We start from the raw sequence: 23,974 nt of genomic DNA on the forward strand, positions 1-23,974 counted from the left end.
AGTTTCTGAGGGCATGGCCACTTATGGGTTAAGGGGATTTAAATTGCTTGCCTGACCAAAATATCATACACCTGACATTCACCACACATTGGGGGAGTCCACGGGATTGAAAAAGGAAATAGATTTTTTGTCATTTTTCACTTGGAACCAACACAGAACCAGCACCAACCCCGTAATGATTAGCTTCTGCTTTTTACCATGTGTTTTTGTGCAGTTTTGAAGTCAGACTGAACTCGGTAAAGAATAAGAGGAAGAGGAGCGGTGCAGTGTATGTTTACACATGACCAAACTTTTTGCCTTTATGAACTTGCCAAAAAGACTTACCTAACACCATTGTAGTAGCAACAAGAAATTTGGTATTTATTATTATTATTATTTTTTTCTTCCAGATTTTTCAGTCATAATATTAAGGTACATTACTTGATAAAATTTGGTGATACATTGCTAATACATATTGCACACAATAGTGAAAGGCCACAAGGGGAAGCAAAACATAGCAAAATCAGGAAACTCAGAAAAATATGGGACTGTATAAAATTGTGAAATATACTGTATGGATTAATTTTAATAATGTTGAAAAAAATGACATCATAAAGCAGCAGTAAACAACATGGAAGTAATGAGCAAGGATTGGGGAAGGCACTAATGCACCAGGCTAGGGCATCAGCTGAACAAAAGTTATTCATACATAGTTTTCTGTGTTAAGCAGTGGATCTTATTTGATAAAGTACAATAAACTAAAGATAACACACACACCTCCGTATGTGCATATAGACACTGGCCTGAATGACTGGAATTGTTTACATCTTATTAGTGTGTGCACAAAGTGAGTTGAACTTATGAACAAACTAACTACTGTAGTTAAGTTTGTAAGTACGGGAATGCACGTATCATCATCATCATAATCATCATCGTCATCATCATCATCTAATCCAGTGTTGTCCCATGAGAAGTGTAGAAGGCAAAATTAGTTTGTTAGAAATTGTGCATATACCAAAAACTTGTAGGTATCTAGCTGTACTTTACATGCATTATTTTGGTTAGTAGGTGGCATTATATATAAAGAAGGATGATGTTAGGCCATATATGTGTTGAGGTAATGGAAGTATTATGACATTTTCAGGTGGTGGTGGTGGTATGGGTCAGCCTCACCTTGCACCAGTACAGATAGCTCCACACCAGCTGGCAGTTCCCCAGGCTCCACCACCTCAGATTATTCACTCACAGATCGTCACACCTCAAGTGCCACCTCACTCACAGATTGTGCCTCCTCATGTTGCTCATACTCAAGTTGGGCCAGGTCAAGTGGCACTGCAGGGTCAGGTAGGGGGAGGTCAGGTGACTGGTGGGGTGCTGCACCCTGGCTTGGCCCCACACCTTGGTAGTGGTGCAGCAGGTGAGGTACTACAACAGCAAGAGGTCATCCAGGCTAGTGTGGTATCATTACCACAAGTAGTACACCTGGCACCTCCCTCTGTTGCCTCTACTGCCCCTACTGTCCCATCTCAACAGCTGGTCCACACCTCATCTGGCACCCAGCTTGTTACTCTACCCCCAGGCACACAGATTGTCAATACCCCTGAAGGACCTCGTCTGGTTGCACTGGCTGCTGGAGCCCCAGGGCAGGTGGCTGGTCCTGTGGCTCAACTGCCTGCTGCTCCTCAGCCTCATCCTGGCTCCATGCCAGACCACCAGGCTCTTTCTGGCAGCCTAGTGCAGCAGCAGCAACAGCAGCAGCAGCAACCAGCTCCTCAGTCCCTGTCAGCATCTGTGACTAACACCCATCTTGCCATTAACCAGCCTCCTGGCTATGCTGATCCATCTGCCCAACCCTCAAACATGGCCACACCCCCAGCCCCACCTACATCTTATCCCAGTCAGGCTATTGCCAACGCTGTTACCAGTGCCAACCCACTCACAAATACTGTTTTGAATGGCTCACACGACACCACTTATCCACCTACTGTGAACTCTAGCCTACCTCCCCCTAACAACACACCAGCTTTGGGAATGCCCCCTCCAGGTCCCACTCTTGGTCTTACACCAGTCGTCTCCAGCCATACAGGCACAGTATCCTTTGTGGTTACACCTGGTGTCAACACTGTGACTACCACCTCAGGTGTGAGTCTCCTGGTTCCTCATGACCCTAATGCTCATGGTCAGCTCCACACTGCACAACCAGTTGTGGTAACTGGAGTGATGCAACCTTCACAACAGCACCAGCAACAGAACCCACACCCATCTTCCCAGACCCCCACACCTTCTTATGTGGGAGCCATTCCTCAGCAGCCATTGGGACCAACAGGATACCCAGCTTCTCAGCCCCCTGTTGAACAACCAGTAAGCTCTGCATATTTGCCATCAGACCAAGGGTACAATGGCCCTCTCACCAGCACTGCCACACAGCATTATACCCAGCAGCAGCAGCAGCAACAGAATCAACAACAACAGCACCAGCACCAGCAGCGGCCTGTTGGTATGACGTACCCTAATGCCCCTGCTGACCACCCTCCTTCAGCCAGATTAGAAGTAGCAGGGCCAGGAGTGCCAGATACTACTGGAGGGCCTGGTGTGCCTGGAGTAATGCCACCACAACTTCCAATGCATAACATGCAGCAGCGACCCCAGGTCAGTCTGTTTAATAACTTGCACATTTCTTACCTCAGCACTGCAGGCTTCATCATTAGTATCATCTTTACTGCATTGCTTCTTCCATGAAATCATATGATAGAAGATATCTAGACAGAGAATTCATCTTTTCGTTTCGTTAACAGGTCCTTTCTCTTTATATATCTAATATGCTTTGCTGTTCTCTCGTCAGTTTATGACCGATATCATAATTATCATCAGCATTCTGAAAGACCTGTAGGAAAGAAAATAAGAACTTTCAGCAGTACTCATTGAAGTGGGAAATATCTTAAGTCTTCGTACCACCAAACCTTCAAATCATTCAAATGGTTTTTTCCTTGTAGATGCCCTGCAAAACTTCTGTTGGGTAGGATCGTATCTGTTGATTGCCAAGTTTACCACTTATCTCTCCTCTATTACTTCTTTTTGTTTCACATTTTCTATACTCCACTTTTGTCACACACTCTCATATTGAGCCTTCATTTTGGCAGACCATGCCCCTTTTTACCTGCAGCAAAGCCAACAGGTCTGTAAATGGTGCCTTACACTTGGGGGATCCTTCCCCCCCTCTCCGTGAAGGAAAGTTTGAATATCTGCTCCTGGAGAGCTCAGAACACAGTTTTCTTATAAAATACAAAGTTGCTCAGCTTGAAATTTTGAGTTGATTTAACATGTCAGCTGACTGTTATGCGATTTTCATTTTCAGGTTTAAGGAGGCATCGTAGCAACATTCTTATGAAATACAAAGTTGCTCATCTTGAAATTTTTAGTTGATTTGATATGTCAGCCATTGCCTCAGCTGATTATTAAGCAGTTTTGAATTTTGTAAATATTGGCTGCAGTAGTTTCGCCACAGATCTGTAAAGATAGTCTCTTCTTGTTACACTCAGACTCACTGACAAATACCTTTTCCATCACCCGCATACCTCTTTATGACCATATCATCAGTGCATAATTCCATTCTTTTGATTAATTATCATCATCATTAACCAGACTCAGTCCACTGCAGTACAAAGGCATCTCCCATCATTTTTCACTTTGATCTGTTAACTGTTAGCTGATACATCCAGTTTTAGCAAATCTCCAAATCTCATCCTGCCACCATATTCTCTGTTCACCTCTTCCTCCCACTTCATTTCAGAGGTTCCACCTATTTACCTAGGTTTTCTATCTGTTTTTGCAACTGTGGAGGATATGACCTGCCCACATCCTTAGTTCACATCTTTCATGGATTTCTGTACTGTATTTCTGATTCCGTGCAACCCCCTTTGACGTAGCAGATCCAGTTCCCTCTCTCTGGCTCCAGACTGAACCTTTACCAAAGTCTCACACCTATATGTTGGTGTAAGATACAATCCTCTCTCAGCTTTCATCCCCATGTTTTTTTTTTTTTTTTTTTTTTAAGGTGGGGGCGCTCACCATCTACTCACTTAATGTAGTGCTGCTCTTGGGTGTCTGCCCTGTCCTCTCCTCCATCCTTCTTTCCTTCCATCTTCTTCTGTCTTTCTTTCCTTCATTCTTTCCTCGTCTTTCTGCCTGCGGGTGACTTTACACTCCCTCTTCTGTCTTTCATTCCTTCATTCTTTCCTCTTCCTTCTGCCCGTGGGTGACTCTACACTGAGTGACAAGCCAAATGGTTTCCTGTACACCAGGAAACTTATAACCAAATTTTGGCGCCTGGTGGTTTAGTGGGTAATTATTGCACTCCAATCGGATTGAGCTGGTGAAGGTTTATATCCAAGGGATGGTTGGGGTTTATTGCTCACGTAATGCCACTCAGGGATGAGTGAGGCTGGTCACTCTCATCTTAAATGTAAGGACCAACTGCCTTGCCCAGGGCTCCTATGCTCCTCATGGGGCAACGTAGGATTGGATGATGGATGGATGGATGGATAAAAAAAAAAAAGAACACCAGCCCCCCCCCCCTGGCATTATCAATTTCGTGTATGTATCGAGCTACTTCTCTTTTCTGTCATCGCAGAAGTATATCAGATCTTCCACCATTTCAGGTCTTTTTTTTTTTTTTCACTAGAGTATTGCTCAGTGAGTACCAGGTAACTGTCTGTCAGTGACCATCCCTTTACTCCTCTTTTCACTTGCTTTTACAACTATGATAACTTTAATCTGCAGATCCCATTCACCAGCAGCAAGCAACAAAGCATGATCTGCCTACATCAGGTTGGAAAAATGGAACCCTTAAAAAACACTATCACCAATTTCACAACTTTCTCCATAACTCTGTTTTTATCTCTCATAATCCCATTCATAGATATGGAACGTTGAGGACATTGCAGATGCTTACCTCCAGCTCTCGGCCATCCCTCTGTCTATACACTAGCTTTACAGTATCATCAGCATTTTCAGTACTCTTGCCATTATAACCATCATCATCAGCAGTAGCAGCCACTTTGTTCATACTGAGAAAAGGGTTTGGTTTAGGCTATCCCAGAAAGAAGGAAAAATTTAGTGCATAAGAAGAACTAACAACAGAATGCCCAGTGAAATGAACCAGATACTTATTCACACATCATTCAAGCCCCTGGAATCCTGGCTCCACCTCACAGTCCTAACCATCTGCACATTTTTCTTCTTCTTCTTCTTCTTCATCTTCCATGGATGCATTTCTCATACCCCTGCAAGACAAGAGTGAGTCTAATGACTGTCAAGTTAAAAAAAGGAGGTGCTAAAACTTTGTCATGTGATCCTCCTTCAAGCATAAAGGAGTACAGAGTGTAAGTACATGGTACTGGAGTTGATGATGATGATGGGGAGGAGGAGGAGAATGTTGAAAAAAGTACACAGTAATTAGTTATGTGCATTTAGAGAAAATCATGTGTAGGATGACACAAGGGTTGGTTCTGATTCTAATCATGTGGTATGATAAGAATTGTAAAACTGAGGGGAGCTTGGAAGAAAGTGGATGAGAATAAAAAAAATTGAAAGTTGTAAAACTGAGAAACAAAACATTGCTACATGAATATGAATTATAGGGAAGAAAAAGATTTAAAAGTTCATTAATTATTGAAAATATATTATAGTAAAAGCACATATGGAAACTGACATAGGGTCTGTAGTGACTGTTTTGATTGTGGTAGTGGTTGTGGCTCCAGCCTCATCTGTAATATGAGTCCAGTGGACTGCAGGCTAAAGTTGCCTTTCTCCAGCAGCCCATTCTCCTCCTGCCAGGGGGTAGAGAGGAAAACGAGGTGACATTTGTATAACCAGGCAGCAGAACCATCTGGTTTTGCCAGTGCCACTGCATGAAGGCATTCCTATCCAGCATCTAGTGATGGTTAGCATTATAGTATAAGATGGTGGTTATTGCCAGAATGTTATCACTAGTGTGAAGGTATGTGGTGTTGTGTTCTCAGGGACAGAAGGTGGAGCAGTCACAGCCTCAGCTGCACCCAGGACCTGCCTACTACGCCCCGCGGCCGGGCCCTCAGGAACCACGCCCAGGTGTGACCTTAGAGCAGCAGTGGCAGCAGTTCCAGCAGCAGGTGAAAATGGAGGCAGGGGCCGGGCCGGGGATAGGGGCAGGGAGTGGCCAGCAGCAGTATGACCCTTATGCTGCTTCTGATGACACTGAGCACCATGATGCACCACCCAGGCACACACAGGTACACTCCCGCTACTGACTTAATTACAATATATTTGTGCTGTACTGTTTAAACTACAGTAGCTCGTTATTACACAGTGCAGAACAAACTTTTACAGGACTCACAGTCAACCTCCCTGTTTAGCATGGTGAGGGGTTTGCTGCTGATGTATTAAGTACTGTATGTTGAAATATCACGTATGCCGAATGTAAGGTAATGTGTATTGTGAGAGGAAGTTAGAAGTGTCATGAAGAATAAAAAAAAATGCAATATAGAAAGATGTAAGTACCTCATATGGGGAAAGTCAGGTTTGATTCAAAAGCTTAATAAAATTTTGTTAATCATGGCAGAATAGGTTTATTTCTCCCTGAATCTGACTGCTACCCTACATCAAATAGTAGAAACATGGTACTGTGTGATGACACAGCAGCAGCATGTGCCAGTAGCACACTGACAGCATGCATCAGACATCAGCTGACACCACTTGACTACTCCCACATGAACAGAGTACTGTAGTTAATGTTGCTATCTATGAAGCTGCTGACCCATTAGCACCAGAGTTTGAATCCTGGTTCAGGCAGATGGCACCACACAGCTTGGATCAGTCCACCCATTGTGGGTTGATAGGCAAAGTGAGTACTTAGGATAGTGCCTAGAGAAGGTAGCTGTGGTATCCAGGATGATGTAGTGGCCTTGAATTGCAGGATATTGGCAAATAACCCAGCACAGGTTCAGAAGCCCAATTTACAGAGATAAGCACCATGGCTAAGCACCTCATGGCATATGCGCACACCTTAACCTCTTTTATTCCATCCATCCATCATCCAATCCTATGTTGTCCCATGAGGAGCGTAGGAGCTTGGGGCTAGGCAAGTTGGTCCTGACATTTAAGATGAGAGTGACCAGCCTCACTCATCCCTGAGTGGCATTACGGGAGCCATAAACCCCAACCACCTCTTGGATATAAACCTTTACCGGCTCACCTTAACATCTTTTACCTTCCATTATTCATGAACACTTCCAGCAGATGGCTGATTGCAGCTCATAATCATTGTAACATAAGCTTTATTCACATGTGGCAATGAAGTTAGCAGGGGAGTGAAGGATAAAAATGGTAGATTACTAGTGGAGAAGGGAGAAAAAGTGAGCAGATGAAGAGAACACTTTCAAGAACTGTTAAACATAGAGAACAAAAGTGATGCTTGGATAAGTGGCTGGGGAATGGCTGGGAGAAGGTGAGATGAGAAGAGTGGAAGAAATCAGTAGGATGGAAGTAGTGGAAGCAGTGAAGAAAGTCAAAATGGGGAAAGCCCCAGGAATTGATGGAGTGTGTGGTGAAATGCTGAAACATGGGGTAGAGATAGTAGTAGAATGGATATGGAAGATGTGCAGATTGGCCTGGTAGGAAGGTAGAGTCCCGGAGGATTGGAAGTCAGGTATAATTATTCCCCTGTACAGAGGAAAAGGGGAAAAAGAGGTGTATGGTAATCATAGGAACATTTGTCTTCATAGTGTAATAGGAAAACTGTATGGTAGGTACTTACTGACAGAGTTAGGGAAATAACAGAGGAATTAGTTAATGGAGAGCAGGGAGGTTGCAGGAAGGGAAGAGGTTGTGTAGATCAGATATCCATTCTTAGGTCTTTAGTGGAAAAGTTTCTAGAGAAGGGAAAGGAGTTGTATGCAGCCTTCATTGATTTGGAGAAAACATATGACAGGATGGATAGACAAGGAATGTGGAAAATGTTAAGAATGGAGTAAATGGGAAGTTGTTGAATGCTGTGAAGAGTATGTATGAGGGGGGTAAGGTTGCATTGCATGTGGATAGTTAATTGAGTTAATTTTTCTGTTTGAATGTTGGATTGAAACAAAATGTGTCATGTCTCCATGGTTGTTCAGTCTGTACATGGATGGGGTTATAAAAGAGATAAAGGTAGGGCAGTGAATGGTGGAGTGCCTTTAATGAGAGAGGGCAATGTTTGAAAACTCCCTGTATTGTTGTTTGCAGATGATACTGTGTTGTTAAGTGAAGAGGAAGAGGAACTGTAAGGCTTGTTGAATGAGTTTGGAAGAGAGTATAAGAAACGAAATTTAAAGGAGAATATAGGGAAGAGTAAAATTATGGTCTTCGAGAGAAATGAAGTCACTGGAGATTCAGTGAGGTTGGATGATGAGGAAATGGAAAATGTGAGTGCATATAAGTACATAGGTATTGTGATGAGTAAGGATGGAAGTTTGGAGGGTGAAGTGCTTGAAATGGTACAGCATGGAAGAAGGGTTGCTGGTTCTTTGAAAGCAGTAATAAGAAACAGGGAAATGAGCATGGAAGTAAAAAAGGTCGCTGCACGATAGTATTGTGATAACAACTCTGACGTATGGAAGTGAAGCTTGGACCCTGTTGGAGGGACAGATGTCAAGAATGAGTGCAGTGGAATTGGGTTATCTGAGAGAAGCATGTGGAGTTACATGGAGAGACTGACAAATGAGGAAGTGAAGGAGTGATGTGGTGTGTATGTGGGTGTGGCTGTGATAGAAAGTGTTAGGAGAAGCACATTGAGGTGGTTTGGCCATGTGGAGAGGATGGAGAGCGAGAGACTAACGAGGAGAGTGTATGTGAGAGGTGGAGGGGTGGGAGAAGGAGAGGGAGGCCAAGGATGAGATGGAGGGATGGAGTGGAGAGGTATATGAGAGAGAGGGGTGTGGGCTGGGAGCAGGGCAGTGAAATGGCAGGGGACTGGGTGACATGAAGGCAATTTGTTTGTGGCCACCCCTTACGGGATTAAGGTGTCTGGCAGTAAGTAGATAAACAGAATATAAAGTATCCCAAAATTTTAATTCAGACTCAGTATTATAGTTCTTTTTTTCCTTCACTGTGTTAGCCATGTTCTGAAAGGATAGATTCATCAGTAATCAGCAGTTCATGCAATATCTGTGTTGTATGGCAAACTTACGGCCATTTTAGCTTGCAGCATAATTTGCTGGCTTTGACTGACTCAAGTCAGTATTGTCTACAAGATAAAGTGTTTTTTGATGGAGCAAAAGCTCTTCATTCATTATTTTAGAAAAGTTTGCAATATTCAAATCATTATTTGTTGACCAGTAATTGCATAAAGATGGTGCAGTGTGATAACAGCTAATGAAGAATAATCCGGAGTATCCATCATAGTAGGCACTCAGACACAACTATCTGAACTCTGTTTTGTATATGCAGGTATGTTCATAGCAAAGGTCTGCATTCTGCAGGTGACATATCAGATGACTGACAGAACCATGAGGACAAACTTCTGCACATTTTTGATGGGTACTGTACAATGAAATTACTGTCCATTAGGCAGTTAAGTGCAGATACTGTACTTTGATTAAAGATTTAAAAAAAATAAAAAGTCTATATTTACAGTAAAATTGTTTAAACTGAAATGTTTCTTCAAGGCCTTCAGTGGGCTAGTGGCTTAGAAGGTCTTGATATCAAACAGAGGACTGAGTTTAGAGGCTGTGTGAGGACTACAGGATGGCGTGCAATTGCCCATGTTGAAAAGTTGGAGCGAGAGCAGTAGAAATGGAGCTGTTAAAGAGCACCTCTATACTGTTTATAGATTACACAGACTCTATAGGATAAGAGAGATTTGTGAAAAGTGTAAAGTAAGGAAGTTGATTGGTGGGAAGGTAAAGGAGAAAATGCTTAGATATTATAGTTGTTTTCATATATAGAAAATGGATGTAAATAGGAAAGTGAGAAGGGTATATTTGAGTGAGTTTAAAGGTTGCAAGAAACATGGAATCCCAAGAGGACTGCTGGATAGGGTAAATATATGGAAATTAAGGAAGGCAAAGAGTTGATAGGGGGTGTTGTTGTAACCTCAGGCCTGTCCGACTATGAACCCGATGGACTGCAAGCTGAAGCTGCCCTTCTGCACTCTACCCTCCTTTCAGGGGATAGGGAGAGAGTTGTGGGACATTTCTATAAATGGACAACTAAGCCACCTGATTATATCCATGTCATTGTGAATGCATCTTTGAGTACCTGATAATGGGTGGAAATGGATGGATCAGGTTTGTTTGGAGATGCACACAACAATTATTGATCACCTTTTTGACTTGGTAGTTGATGACCTACACTGTCCCACAGATATTTGTGAAGTACAGTACAATCAAAAAGAAGAAATTATACAGTAAACATGTACTTTTTACATGTGAGGTGGAGCCAAGATTTTGAAAGATTAAATGGTTGTGTGGCCTATTTCACCGAACTCTCTGTTGATAGTTCTCCTGCTGTTGTGCTGTCTTGATTTTGAGTCCTATGTAACCCCCTTTTATGTGTGGAGATTGAAGTTAGAATGAAACCTGTTTTTTAGACTTATTAAGAAAGTAGCTGCTATGCATTGTATAGTGGCAGTATGTTTAAACAACTGCTATGTTTGACATAAATTTTCTGAATTAACAGTATCTCTGGATGAGAAAATTACTGAATCACCTAGGAAAATGTTCATAATAGTAGTGGTAATTTAAATAGCACTGTGCAGCATAAAAGAGTTAGCATATCTTTGACCTTGTCATTGTAAATTAAAAGAAACCAATGTTATGACTGAGGGAACAGTTCTAAATGTCTCGGCTCAGCTTGGGATACCTTCCACATTGCACTGTTGTGTGGTGGTTACAGATTTTCTTGATCTGTGTGAAAGTAAATTGCTTTTAAGCCATGTATAGGCTTCAGGTACGATTTCTTTAACTTATATTTTAAGACTATGGACACACAGCTGGCTGTGTGCAAGAGGTTTTTGTAGCACTATAACCCACAGAAGTGGCCACATGGCCAAGAGGCAGGTGCAAGCAAGAATGCAGGCCCACACAAGTCCATGTATGAAAAGCTGACAGCTAACTTTCCTTGCTTGAGACTGCATGGACGGTGGTGCAAAATGTATATTAGGCAGCTCATAACCAAGCACAGTAGAACATTTATTACATTGCACTGAAAGATGGAACAATTAGAAAAGAAAAAAAAAAAAGTTTACCCGCCCCAGCCCACCTGCTCCCTCTGTGGCTGGAGCCTAAGTTTTAGGCAGTCTTCAGGGTTTTACAAACTACTTTAATGCAGACTGGTTGTCACTAGTCCATTGTGTAGGTGCACAGATTTTTTTTGTTTTTTTTTTTCCCTTTTTCTTGACTTAGAGACTTGGTAACAGACTGGGCCCCAGATCAGCTTTATAAGTACCAGTGGAACTTTAATTGTCAGCATTTCTTTTATTTACAGCGAGTGTGATAAAAATGAATGTCAGAAAATGTGACGTAATGGGGAGTTGCTCCATACTACATACATTGATAGTTCAACAATAATGTGTACTTCCTCCCTGATTAACCCTTGGATTGCGGAATTACCTTTTTTTTTTTATCCAACCCCATGGTGTGCAAAAAAGGGGAAAAAAGTAATTTTTTGTTTTTTTTTTTTTGTTTTTTTTTAATAAACTTGAAGGTAAACATCCAGGGCATCATCAGGTGGAAAAAAAAAAAAAATCTTTCTCTCTTTTTCCGTCTTTGCATAGTGCCATGTGTAAGTTTGCCTAGGGGTGTAGTGAAAAAGTAAAAAAATAATAATAAAAAATAAAAATAATAATAATAATAATAATAATAATAATTTCTTGTTTATTATAAACTTGAAGGTAAATTTCCAGGGCATCATCTGGTGAAAACAAAAAAATCTCTCTCGCTCCGTCATTGTGTAGCGCCATACGTGTTTGCATTCGAGTCAAGTAGTTAGCGGTGATGCATGGCCACTGGAAGGTTAGCACAGCCTGAGCTGTGACTCGCAATCCACGGGTTAATCATTTGACTTGTTTTTTGTTATTACACAATGGTCTGCACACACCATTGAGATTCAGTCCTAAATGCTAAACCCATTCTCTTTGAGAAGTTGCCTCTGAAAGGAGAAAAATTGTTCAGCAGTAAGAAGCAAGTTTTCAAAATGAACAGATCTTGAATTTGGCTCTCTGCTATCGTCTTTTTGTTTTTTCTTCGAGAGAACAGTCTTGTGGCTTCTAGCCTTTGATTCCTTCATCCCACAAAGTCATAAAAAAAAAGGCTGTATTGAGTAGGTTAATGCATAGTCTGCTGTCAGTTAAAGTTAACAAACTTATTATGTCTGTGTATGATATGAAAAGGGTGAACTTTACTACAAACTTTTGAAAAGGATTTTTATTTTTTTTTAGGCAAATTCTGGGATTCCTGCTCAGCAACAACCAGTTTATTCACAAGGACAGCAACCATCACAACTGGCAGTTCCACAGCAGCCTAGTACACATCCCCAACAAATGCAGCAGCCACCTGATTCCAGAGATGGGGAAAACAGGTCACCAAACAGCCTTGGCAAGGGTAATATGAAAAGTGGAGGTAGGGCCAGTCCACATGGTTCATATGCATACTATTATAGAGGCCAACAAGGCCTTGGGCCACAGCTACAGACACAGGTGCAGCACAGACTCGGTCCTCCCTCCCCAGACCGAGGCGACCATCACACCCAACAACAGGGCACAGACCCAAGGTATCAGCCACAGCCAAGCATCACACCCTCAGATGTTTCACCTCAAAGAAGTTCCCCTCAGAGTCACACCAGCCATCCTCAGGGACAACCTGGGTACCTCCAGGGGCCATACCAGGGACAGTCACCCCAACGCAATCCTGAGGGAGGACCACAGCTTGAGGACCAGTACCCTCACAGTAAAGCAGGGGAGACTGTTGGTCCAGTATACTCCCAGCAGGTGGCATCACAGATGACACAACACCACCAGTCAGTTCCACAGCAGGGACAGAGCATACCACAGCAACAGCTGATGGCACCACAGGAATTAGCAGAGAGTCAGCTCCAGCAGGGACCACCTCACCAGGGTCAGCAGTTTCCACCAGAGCAGTACCCTCCTGGAGGCCAGTACCCATGGGCACAGTACCCTCAACCCTCAAATGGCAGTGCCTCTCTGACTTCTGGACCAACTGCATTTGGGAATGGTCCTGGGCCATACTCAAATGGCCCAGTTTCCCTTAGTGCACCCAGTGGACCAAGTGTACCTTCCTCGTATGCGCTAGTTGGTGGAAGTGGATCTGGACCTTACCAGAGCGTAGCAGGTGGACCCTGTGGAAGGTTCCCCAGTGGACAGAACAGCCCATTCCCTGCCACATCTGAGGAGAGACAACCAGTGTTTCCAGATAAGAAAGCAGAACCAGGGTGAGTCACTGCTCTCTTTTTTTGTTCTTGGAGTTTGATTAATGATCAGCTCATACCCATGAAAATACAAATTGAAGTATGGTAGGTAAACAACAGAAACTATACTGTACTTGATAGGAAAAGGCTATAGAGAGCTTTGAGTGGAGGAATCCCTAATTATTTTTCTGTTCAGAGTACACATGGTGAATTTAAGTTCAAGCTTTAATTTCATGAGTTTTACTAATGCTAGAGAAATTGCTTACAGTTAGTAATGGGTTATTCAATAGCTGTTTCTCAGTATTTAGTTCACATGTCTAAGTAACTTAACACCATGGATGTTATACTTCAGTATTTTATTCTCACTACTGCCAGATTTTCTTTGGCTGAGAGAAAACTCCATAAGGCGGATGGTTGAAATTTATCTTGATTAACTGTTTGACTCGTGGGGCCTTTTGGCATTATATTTTGACTGCTGCCTAGACAGGTTTATTTAGCAAAAGGAAATACACAGTAGTCAGAAAGTTCAGAGGAAGTCTATTGATATCATCGCAGACTGGAATATGGTGTAGAAAATTAAGTATTTGTATTTTTGATGCAGTGAATTTTGCTGAGCAGTGTTATAGCAGTAGTTATGTGAAAGCAGTACCCTGGATTGGATGTAAGTGACTCTTCAATATTTATTTCTCACATATATTTTAAGCTGGTGGTAATGCATTGACCAAGACTTCCCGAAAGTGTGAGCAACATTTTTGATTGCCTGTGCACCCTCATTAGCAGAAAAGTTCGTGATGTGGACTGGTGAAGTAACAGTTATCTATGTGTGCACTGGATGGACTCCTTAGGATATGTGATACACATTTTTTTTTTTTTTTAAGATGAATTTAAGTACAGTAGCGATGCAGTGTATATTTTAACAAAATATATAGAGCGATCAATAATTTTTAGTATAACCCAGTACATATTGTGGACCTTCTCATCATTGGCAAAGGAGTGTTTTCATTTTCAAAGTCAGGGTCATCTATAGTGTTAGATGCAGTGTACCGTACCAGATATACATACAGTACATATCATTGTGTTGGGTGCTGTTTTCCAGCTTCAATTCTAAACATGTAAGTCCTGTGTGCCTGTTGTGTTTAAAGAATGAGGATAGCTTCCTTTTTTAGTTTATCAGTTTTCGGAGCAGAAGAAAAGATGTGGAATATGAATTAGGCTCTTACTGTTCTTGTTTGTCCCCTTCCCCAGCTGTGCTGTGCCATATGAAAATAATGTACCATCTGGCCACATGTGCCTTTTTCCTCTCAGACATACTTGCACGCCTTTCAGCGGTGAAACATCTGTAGAACACTGGTTTGGACACATCAGAAATGCAGTGTGGTCCAAGACTGAAATGCAATCATGAATACAAGTGAATTATAAGATTTTTTTCTTTGTTTTAATTGTAAGTTTTGAAAGCTCTTTAAGTTAATCCTATGCAGAAAGCTCTAAGCACAGTGGTGTAGTTGGATTTTATAATAAGCTTTTATATTACACCCAAGCACAAGTGAATAATTGTTCAGAAATATGCAAAGTGAAAAGTCATTAGGCCGAGATTTCATTTACCATCTGTATGTTTACAAGTATATTTAGATGTTTGTAATGTTGCTGGATGAGAGTGACTGCTTTCCCATTAAGTACAGGACACTTTATACTCTCACTTTAAATTTCTTGAACACCAGGGCATGATGGGTGTGGGAATGAGCAGAATGAGATCTGTCATTTAGGAATAGTTGGTGTACCTGATCATGAGCTTTTAATTCTATGTCATTACACTCATGCATAGTGCCCAACAATTAATGCTAAAGTAGATGATACTATGTTACAATATAACTGAAGGAAGCGTTTCAGAGTCTTCATTCATTTAACCAAAATTGCATAGTGTTTACAGCATTTTAGAAGTACACCCATTCCCTGATATCCGGCAGTGCTGTGTACCAGTGGGAGTGTTCGGTCAGCGAGTACGTTGGATATCGAAGCAATATTCCCCGTAAGGTACTGAAGAAAAGCCAGAGATGCTTTCCAGACCTAAACTCAAACTCTCATTTAACTTACTCAATCAGTAGAGACTGACACAGAAACACGGTAGGTAATGTGAGTGGGACATGCGGTGTGAGATGCTTCTGGGTATCTGAGAGGCAGGCAGCTGGCAGCGCACCAAGCAGGGGTGGGGGTGGGGAGGGAGACAAGCAGGGGTAGGGGAGGGGGGGGGACTGGAGGGAGACAATTGGGGGTGGTGGTGGGTGGGGGGACGGGCAGGCAGCTGGCAGTGCACCTAGTGGGGGTGGGGGAGGGCGGAGGGATGGGGAGGGAAACAAACAGGGGTGAGGGAGGGAGACAAATGGGGATGGGGGAGGGTGGGGGGACAGGGAAGGAGGCAAGAAGGCCAAACAGCCCTACTACCAACCCCCACTAGTCTCACTCACTCACTCACTCACTCACTCACTCACTCACTCACTCACACACACACACACACACACACACACACACACACACACACACACACACACACACACACACACACATGGGAGACAAGCAGGGATGGGGGAGGGTGGGGGGATGAAGAGGGAGACGACCAGGGGTGGGGGAGGGAATGGTGTAGGGATGGGGGGGAGAAGAGAGACTTGGGGGGAGAAGAGGGGGGATGGAGGGAGGACTGGGAGAAGAGGGGGGATGGAGGGAGGATGGGAGGACTGGGAGAAGAGGGGGGATGGAGGGAGGATGGGAGGACTGGGAGAAGAGGGGGGATGGAGGGAGGATGGGAGGACCGGGAGAGGAAGGGTGTCGTACTGGAGAGGCAGGGTATCAGACTAGTGAGGTGACGGACATTCAAATTGTTCGGACTGTGGGACTGTTCCCCTATTTCTTGTGTTTGGTCTAGCGATCAGTGCGCCAGATAACAGGGTATGAGTGTATTTCGTGAGTGTACTGTAATTGTATTTAGCTAAATTATCATTGACAGCAGAGCAGTGTGCAGTATGTACTGTACATATATATTTAAAAAAAAAAAAAAAAAAAAAAAAAAGCTATGTACTGCACAGTATTCATATTCCCAGAGTTGAGTTGACTGTTGGCTGTGAGAAGCCTCAAAATTGTTGAGTTGTGACTTGAACTCAAATACACATTTTGTAATAATACCATGCCTGCATTGACAGCAGCAGGAGATCAACACTGACCCGAGGTGAACTGGATGCTGCATCAGTCCCTGGTTTGGCTTGATGAATAAAACTGATCTTATTTTCCAGGTGATGATGTTCTGAACTGGATAAACATCAGTGGTGGCCAAGTCTGGTCTCTAAATTAAAGTTTTATATATGTCTTTTTAAAGTGTTTCTTGTCAGATTTTTTGCTGTCACTTGTCCTGCTTATGCACTTGAGATCTGTATAAAAGTGAATGGTACTTGCCATACTGCAGCTTCAGTTAGGAACCAAGCACCTCTTTGTAGGCTGATTGTCTAAATTTCAGTACTCTTGCAGGAACCTCTTTTAGATTTCATATTAAACACTGTAAATTATGGTGAAAGAACATATGTTAGTAACAGAACTGACTTGCTGTATAGAGTGTTTGCAGCCCAAGAGATTGTTGTAGACTGTGCATGAACTGGCTCAGTTCAGTCTAAAGATTGTGTGGACAGTTTTATGTAGCTGGTATTAGATTTGTCAGATTTTGTGTACAACTTCTTTGACCATGCATTCAAGTTGAATGGTAAATACCACATTCAAATAAATAACAGTCTATCTGTTATAGCCAGTTGCCCTAATCCTGGCATCTTAAGTATTTTTCATTGATGTGGTGTTTTTTCTTTCAGTTTAGTGCAGTAGTAGACATATAGCATTAGCTGTTTTTCTATTTCCATGCACATTTTTTAATGATGTAGCTTCAGGTATAATCATCAGCTAACTGCCTATCCGTTGATAAAGTCGGTTATTCCCTATTTGAGCTGTTGTTTTGCATGATGTGAGCTTGAATGCTGAGGATCCACCCGTAATGCTAGCACAAAATTTAGTGTTGATTCTGCAGGTAATTTGGCCGGGGAGACCACAGCATGATGTTCAGATGGCAGTCATCTGTTTGGCCATCTCTCTCTCTCTCTCTCACCCACTCACACTTTTTTCTTCTCATTTCTCTCCTATTTTTAAGATGTAAAATATTCAGTAGTAAGAAGATAAAATGTGACTTATTTGATCTAGTAAATACTGTACCTTTTAAGCAAAAGTATGCCATCTAACATAGTGAAATAATAACCATATTGTGGTTAATTTGTTTTGCCAGATTTGCTGCATATGCAGTAGATAGCTTGATTAGCCATATACAGTATTTATAGTTCCTTGACACTAACTTCAAATATATCCCCTTTCCAACTTCCTTTCAAGGTGAAGGATTATGGCAACATTGCTCAAGACAGACCTTAATGTGAAGCACATACTGTATTGGAATTGCTGGCTAGTGCCACAGTCCATTGGTTTTGGTATAACCATAGACTTGAGTTACTTTATTTTAATTCTTTATTATTAAATTGAGTCCTACACATCTCCTTCAGTTATTACAAGTGCTGTAGATGTGCATCGTCACTGTATTCCTGGTGAGCACTTACTGTAAACTAACAGTTTGACAGTACGGGTTACAATTGTTTTGTTTTTTTGCCATATAGTATAGTGCATATCTACAGTACAGTGGGCCTGCAAATAATGTAGCTGTGAACAGCTTAGGTATACATACTGTAATGAGTAAGTCTTAATGTCCTCCAGCTCCAATGACTCCTTTTTTATCTTTTTTTATTTTAAGCGACTAAAGTAGACCAACGTTTGGATGAATAATCATGAGAGTTAATGTAGACAATATTATCACTCTCATTCTCAGCTGATTAAAATTATCAGATATTAGGTTGCATTAACTACTGGAGTTTTCCTGATCTTGAGAGCATTAACATCCTAAACTGACAGAACAGTACAGATTTTTACTACATTTGGAGGTTGCAAGAGGATTGACTGTGTGAAGATGTGTTGATGCTCACATTGAGAGATGGGTTGTTGACATTGTTGTCATTGTTGTGTTTGTTGAGTAACCCCAGTCTTTATGGCGGGGCAGAACCATCACTCACAGGCAAGCAGCCACCCCTACAGGGCCATCCTATGCAGTGAACCAATGTTCCCTTGCAGTAGACAGCACCTCACCACAGCAAGGCACAGGGAAGGGTGTGGAGGTTTGGTTTTTGCATGGATTCCACACATAAGTCTCTCCATCCTGTTATCAGGGGGCACCATAGTAGGCTTCACATCACCTCGGTATTTGGTTATTTGGTTACCACCCAGCATTGTAAATTGGTTTCCTAAGTTACAGGACACCATTAGGCTTGTCACTGAGTGTAGAACCACCTGAAGTGGAGAGACAAGTAATAAAAAATGACAGGAAGGCTGGGGGAAGAAGGAAGAGAGGAGGACAGACACAGAAAAAGAACGGTAAAAACGAAGTTGGAAGTAGGCAGCACTACATCAAGTGAGTGGATGATGGTCACCATCACCTACGACCTTTGACATGGATGTGAAGTTGGAATGGCATAAGTTTTTAAAAAATTAATGGCATGAGTTTTTAAAACTCATTTCTAAGAACAGGTAATAAATGGGATTTTTAACTCATTGAGCCTGGGGGTATCTTTCTACATCTACAGGTATGGTCAAATTCATATTGTGTCCCTAACTGTGTCATTCACTTACTGAATCACTGTACCCTTTTGAAGGATGAAATCTGACAGGTTGCAGCCTTAGAGTTTAATGAGTACCATACATACTGGGGAGGGTGGGTATGTTGAGGGATGAGTCTAATGTGCACCTGGAGCATGTTTGGGTTGTGTCTTAGATGAGTGTATTGTACATTTGGGGTGTGTGTGAGGGCTGTGTTTGAAGCCAAAGAAGACCTTTTTGATGTGTTTGGGTGGTGGATGCAGTTGGGGTGGGTGCAGCTGTCAGAGATGACCTTTGTTTTGTTAGTTTTATCCTTGCCATCTCCTGACAGTTTCAGTCATCTTAGAATAGACTGGAGAAGTAAATGAGAGCTTTCGTAAGTTGATTTAAATCATCAGGTAGCAGCAAGAATATGCTAAGAAGGATGTCACCTGAATTCATGGAAATCTCTTTCTTCATCCTGTCTAAACCCATTTCTTCAGTATGGCCATGCCACTTAAACATAATGTCATCAACAATTCTATCAACAGATTTATCACACAGCTGTCATGAATCTCTTCATTTGTTAGTACAGTCAGTCATCTAACCCACACACATTCCATGACTCCCATTTCCAGTCTTGTCACTCCTGACTTTTCACATAAAAGCCATACCAGTCTCACACACCTGTGTTAATGTGAGTACTAACACACTTTACTGTTGGCCTTCTTCAGTCTGCATACACTTGGTCCTCCATTTTGTATTAAGACCTTCATAGTGCCAGACACCTTTCTTGTGTCACTCTGCTTTAATTTTTCTTTATACATTTACCTCTCGGTGTTGGTATGGGCATGGTGTTTGTCCATGGTATTTCCTGCCAAGCACCAGACAGTTTTGATTAGCAAGAGACCCCCCCAGATTGAAGGAATTAAAGCTATTATGAATTAACTGATATTTGTAACAATAATATTTCATCAAAATGTGGCACTGTGGATAGAAACGATTCTTTTTTCTTTCCAGGAGGACAAGAGTCAGTTAGGTCATTTGCGCGGAATAATAAAGTCTTAACAGTGCAGTTTTAAACAATACGGCACATTTGTGGTATCAACTAGCTATATTGTTTGTGGGCCCATTGTATTAAGCCTATGAAACTTCTTACCTTGTTGATTTTTACTGAAATGACATTGTACTTTATGTAAGTATTCTCCTGCTGAATTTCTCACTCTCTGTAATTTTGAACTAAGTACAGGTGCTAAGTACTGCGTGCCATGTAATTCTTTAATGTTATGTTGGTGGCCTGATTTTAAACTGAACTCATATACTGAAAATACATCATTCCAGTTCAGAAGAAATGTGCTTTTGTATATTGGCAGTGAATGGTAATAGTTATCCATAATTTTACTGGATATGTAGTACAGTATCTGAGGTCAGCAATTTGATTCCTTCAGTATGGTTTAAAGTTGTACTCTGTTTTACATGTTATCTGAATATGTCTTATTTTCTTCCTCAAAGCAGTATTACCATTGAATCTTCCATTTGCGCTTCATTTCATGTTTGATCAGATAACCAGTCAACCTCTTACTTTCAGAAGCTGTGAAGGATTTTCCAGTTTCCATTGTTTTTCAAAGGGGGAGGGAAAAAAAAAAAGACATGCAGTATGGTACAATCTGGCCTTGTTATGTGATAGGGTTGGATCAAGTGAAGACCTGTTGCATAATGATTTATTGCATAACAAGATTAGTATGACATGGGTTCAGCGGTGCTAGCGAGGGTGACCTCGTCTGCGAATCCTTTGAAAAAAAAAAAAAAAAAGAAGAAAAAGAAGAAGAAAAAAAAATGACATCCACCTGCAGTTTGTCTTATGTCAGTACAAGTCATCACCAAGGGTCCCCCTCCCCTCATAAAAAGATATGGTATCACTTCACTTAATGTCACCCCCAGCAGTATATGTTAAGCACTTGCACTGTTCTTTGGTGATAGCAGTGGTGTTGTAGTGGCCTTTCATGCACAAAATAAAACAAAGCAGATGATCACATTCAGTGTACACACTGGGCAGTCATTTTGCCTTGTGTACATCACCGCATCCACATGAGATTCTCGGAAGCGGCCGTTGAAAATATCATTCTAGTGAAATTGGGATTACTCTGTTAACATTATACCGAAACAGGGTGTAACTTTTTAATTATCGTTGTAACGATTTATTGCATAATGAGAAGTCGTATAACGAGGCTGGACTGTACTATTTATATTGTTTACGCATTATATAGTTATACAGTATATACAGTGTAATACTTATATATACAGTATAATACTTACATACATACAGTAAACTCTCAGTTATCTGGTGTAACTGAGCCATTCCCCCTGCCAGATATTGTAGACCCAGATATTGTAGAACGATGGATATTGCATAGGTACTCCCAGTTGGCTATCCAGTTGGTGTCGAACTAGATAATGTGTCATTATCTGTCTCGACATTCTGTCCTAAAAACTTTCCTACAGTATTACTCATGAGTAAAAGATTAAAAATAAACATAAAGTACAATACAGTATTGATAATGTACGTACTGTGCTCCCTTAACGTCCACAGGGGTTAGGTAACAGAGACACCCATGTATGTTAAAAATTCATGGATATCTGCTGCCCCCTTTAAAAACACCCCTGGACCCCCCCATTTCCTTATATAAGTAAAGAAAAACCCTATGTGCATGTTTACAACCAGTTTATTTAATACAAAAACACTAAAAAAGTTAAAAACAAGATAAAATGCTTTAGTGAATCTGGCCCCGGTACTGTATCCACCTGTGGATACTTTAAACCGTGTATGTTATATCCACCCGTGGATATTTAAAACCGTGGATGTTAAGGGATGACTGTATAGTACAGTAACACAGTACAGCACATAATAGTGTCATAGTCATACTGTACTCACTTAGTGTTGGCATTGATGGAGGTTAGATATGCTTAGGTACATCCTCACTATACAGTAGCCAGAGCACAAGGGCACAGAGCACTAAGAGGTCACAAAGCTAGTCACAGCATTACAGCAACAAGCAAGGCATGAGAAGCCACAGACTAAGTCACAGTGCTAGGGTTTAGCCACCACATGGGTCATAAGAGCAGAGCGCACAGATACATTCTCACTGTACAACATCCATGGGAGAGACTGATAGAGTGATGGTAATGCTGGGTGGGCCGCTTCCACAATGCATTAGGAGTGGCTGGTGCGTTATGGGGCCTCCCTGCGCACCAATTGGGTTCCATGTCTGAGCTGGAGGGCCAATTGCTTCTTGTTTCTGAACTGGATATTGCCTAATTTAGCTGAAAATTGTTTTATTAGAGCTGAGCATTTTTAAAAGCTCTGGATATTGTGTTGGGCTGGATATTGCAATGACAAATAATTGAGTTTACCAGTATATGTATACAGTATACAGTAATCCCTCTATTATCTGGACATATTGTACATTATAGTGGAATGGAGGTAGTGGAAATGGAATCCAATACTTGTTTTCATATTCAAAGGAAGGAGTAGGATGTTTGTGTTATCATTGGTCACCCATAGCACCAGCTTGTTTGTCTCCATAAGTCCATTTAAATTTGGACGGCTTAAATTTCACAAGGTTTTAACAGTTCTAAATGGTGTCTAAAATTGAGAATCATTATGTATTGGTGCTGTGATAAGGCGAGGCAGTTTGAAATTATTTGAGCATGTGCAGAGGATGGAAGATGACAATTGGGTGCGTAAAGTGAGATGTGTGAACATCGGAGGTAGGCAGACCAAAAAAAGACCTGGGACGAGGTTGTAGAGTGTGGCTTCAGGGATAAGGGACTGAATAGGAAGGCTGCCAGAGATTGAGCAGCATGGAAAGCTGCCATTAGGTGACCAAGGCTGACACATGCAAGCACGTTGGAGCCTTTATAAACGATACAACATGATGTGATATAAAATGATGTGTGTGTGTGTGTGTGTGTATATATACTGTATATAATTCAATCATTTCCTGTGGCACCCCACGGGATGCATAGGGCCTCAATGAACTCTCTCCACCAATATTTGTCTCTTGCCATCTCCTTCAGGTCCCACCAACACTCCTCTCCTGCTTCTTTTTTCATTGTCGTCATCCAGGTTTTCCTCGGCCTACCTCTACCTCTTCTTCCTCTAGCAGTCCACTCTGGCACATCCTGTATTAAACTGCCTTCTTTTCTGTATATGTGCCCCAGCCACTTCTAGCGAGACAGTCTCACATATTAACTGGTTCCACTCTCGTAATATCCCTTACTCTTTCATTTGTAACTCTGTCTTGCCACTTTACCCCAAGAATCCTTCTCAGTATTTTATTCTCAAATCCTAATACTTTCTGATCTGTTGCAATTGTACTGTACCATGACTCATGCCCATAAATTAAAATTGGTCTAACCATGGACTTGTAAATTTTCACTTTAGTATGTACCGAAAGCTTATTATTATTCCAAACAGATTTCAACATTCCAACAGCTCGCCAAGCCTGTCTAATTCTCTCCTCAATTTCATTGTTTGATGATCCATTAGATGATTCAATTGTTCCCAGATATTTAAAGTTTTCTACATTCTTCACCACATTATTCCCAATTACACAATCGATTTGGTTCTCCACATTCATATTAATAATTTCAGTCTTTCCACAATTTATTACCAATCCCACTTTTTCTCCTTCCTCCACCAGACAATCAAGCACCCTCTGCATCTTGTAAATACTTCCGCAAGTCAGTACAATATCATCAGCATAGTCCAAATCCATCAGCTTCGTATTTTCTTTCCAGTTAATTCCTGCACCTGTTCTCCTTACAACCTTTCGCATAACATAATCCATAACCAAAACAAACA

At 41.6% G+C, this 23,974-nt stretch overlaps 1 protein-coding gene across 1 annotated transcript in view; it reads left to right on the forward strand.

The window, feature by feature from the left end:
* The window catches only part of LOC145417326 (uncharacterized), a 56,373-nt gene that overhangs the window by 14,808 nt on the left and 17,591 nt on the right, over nucleotides 1-23,974 (forward strand). Inside the window, exons 7-9 of the mRNA XM_080286004.1 lie at nucleotides 1,124-2,628; nucleotides 6,000-6,248; nucleotides 12,428-13,437. Of these exons, the coding sequence (XP_080142130.1) occupies nucleotides 1,124-2,628; nucleotides 6,000-6,248; nucleotides 12,428-13,437 (2,764 nt within the window). The remainder of the gene's footprint in view (nucleotides 1-1,123; nucleotides 2,629-5,999; nucleotides 6,249-12,427; nucleotides 13,438-23,974) is intronic.

Source organism: Coenobita brevimanus, chromosome 110, assembly GCF_032717465.1.
Source record: "Coenobita brevimanus isolate Jiangsu-jjx chromosome 110, ASM3271746v2, whole genome shotgun sequence".
Lineage (NCBI taxonomy): Eukaryota > Metazoa > Arthropoda > Malacostraca > Decapoda > Coenobitidae > Coenobita > Coenobita brevimanus.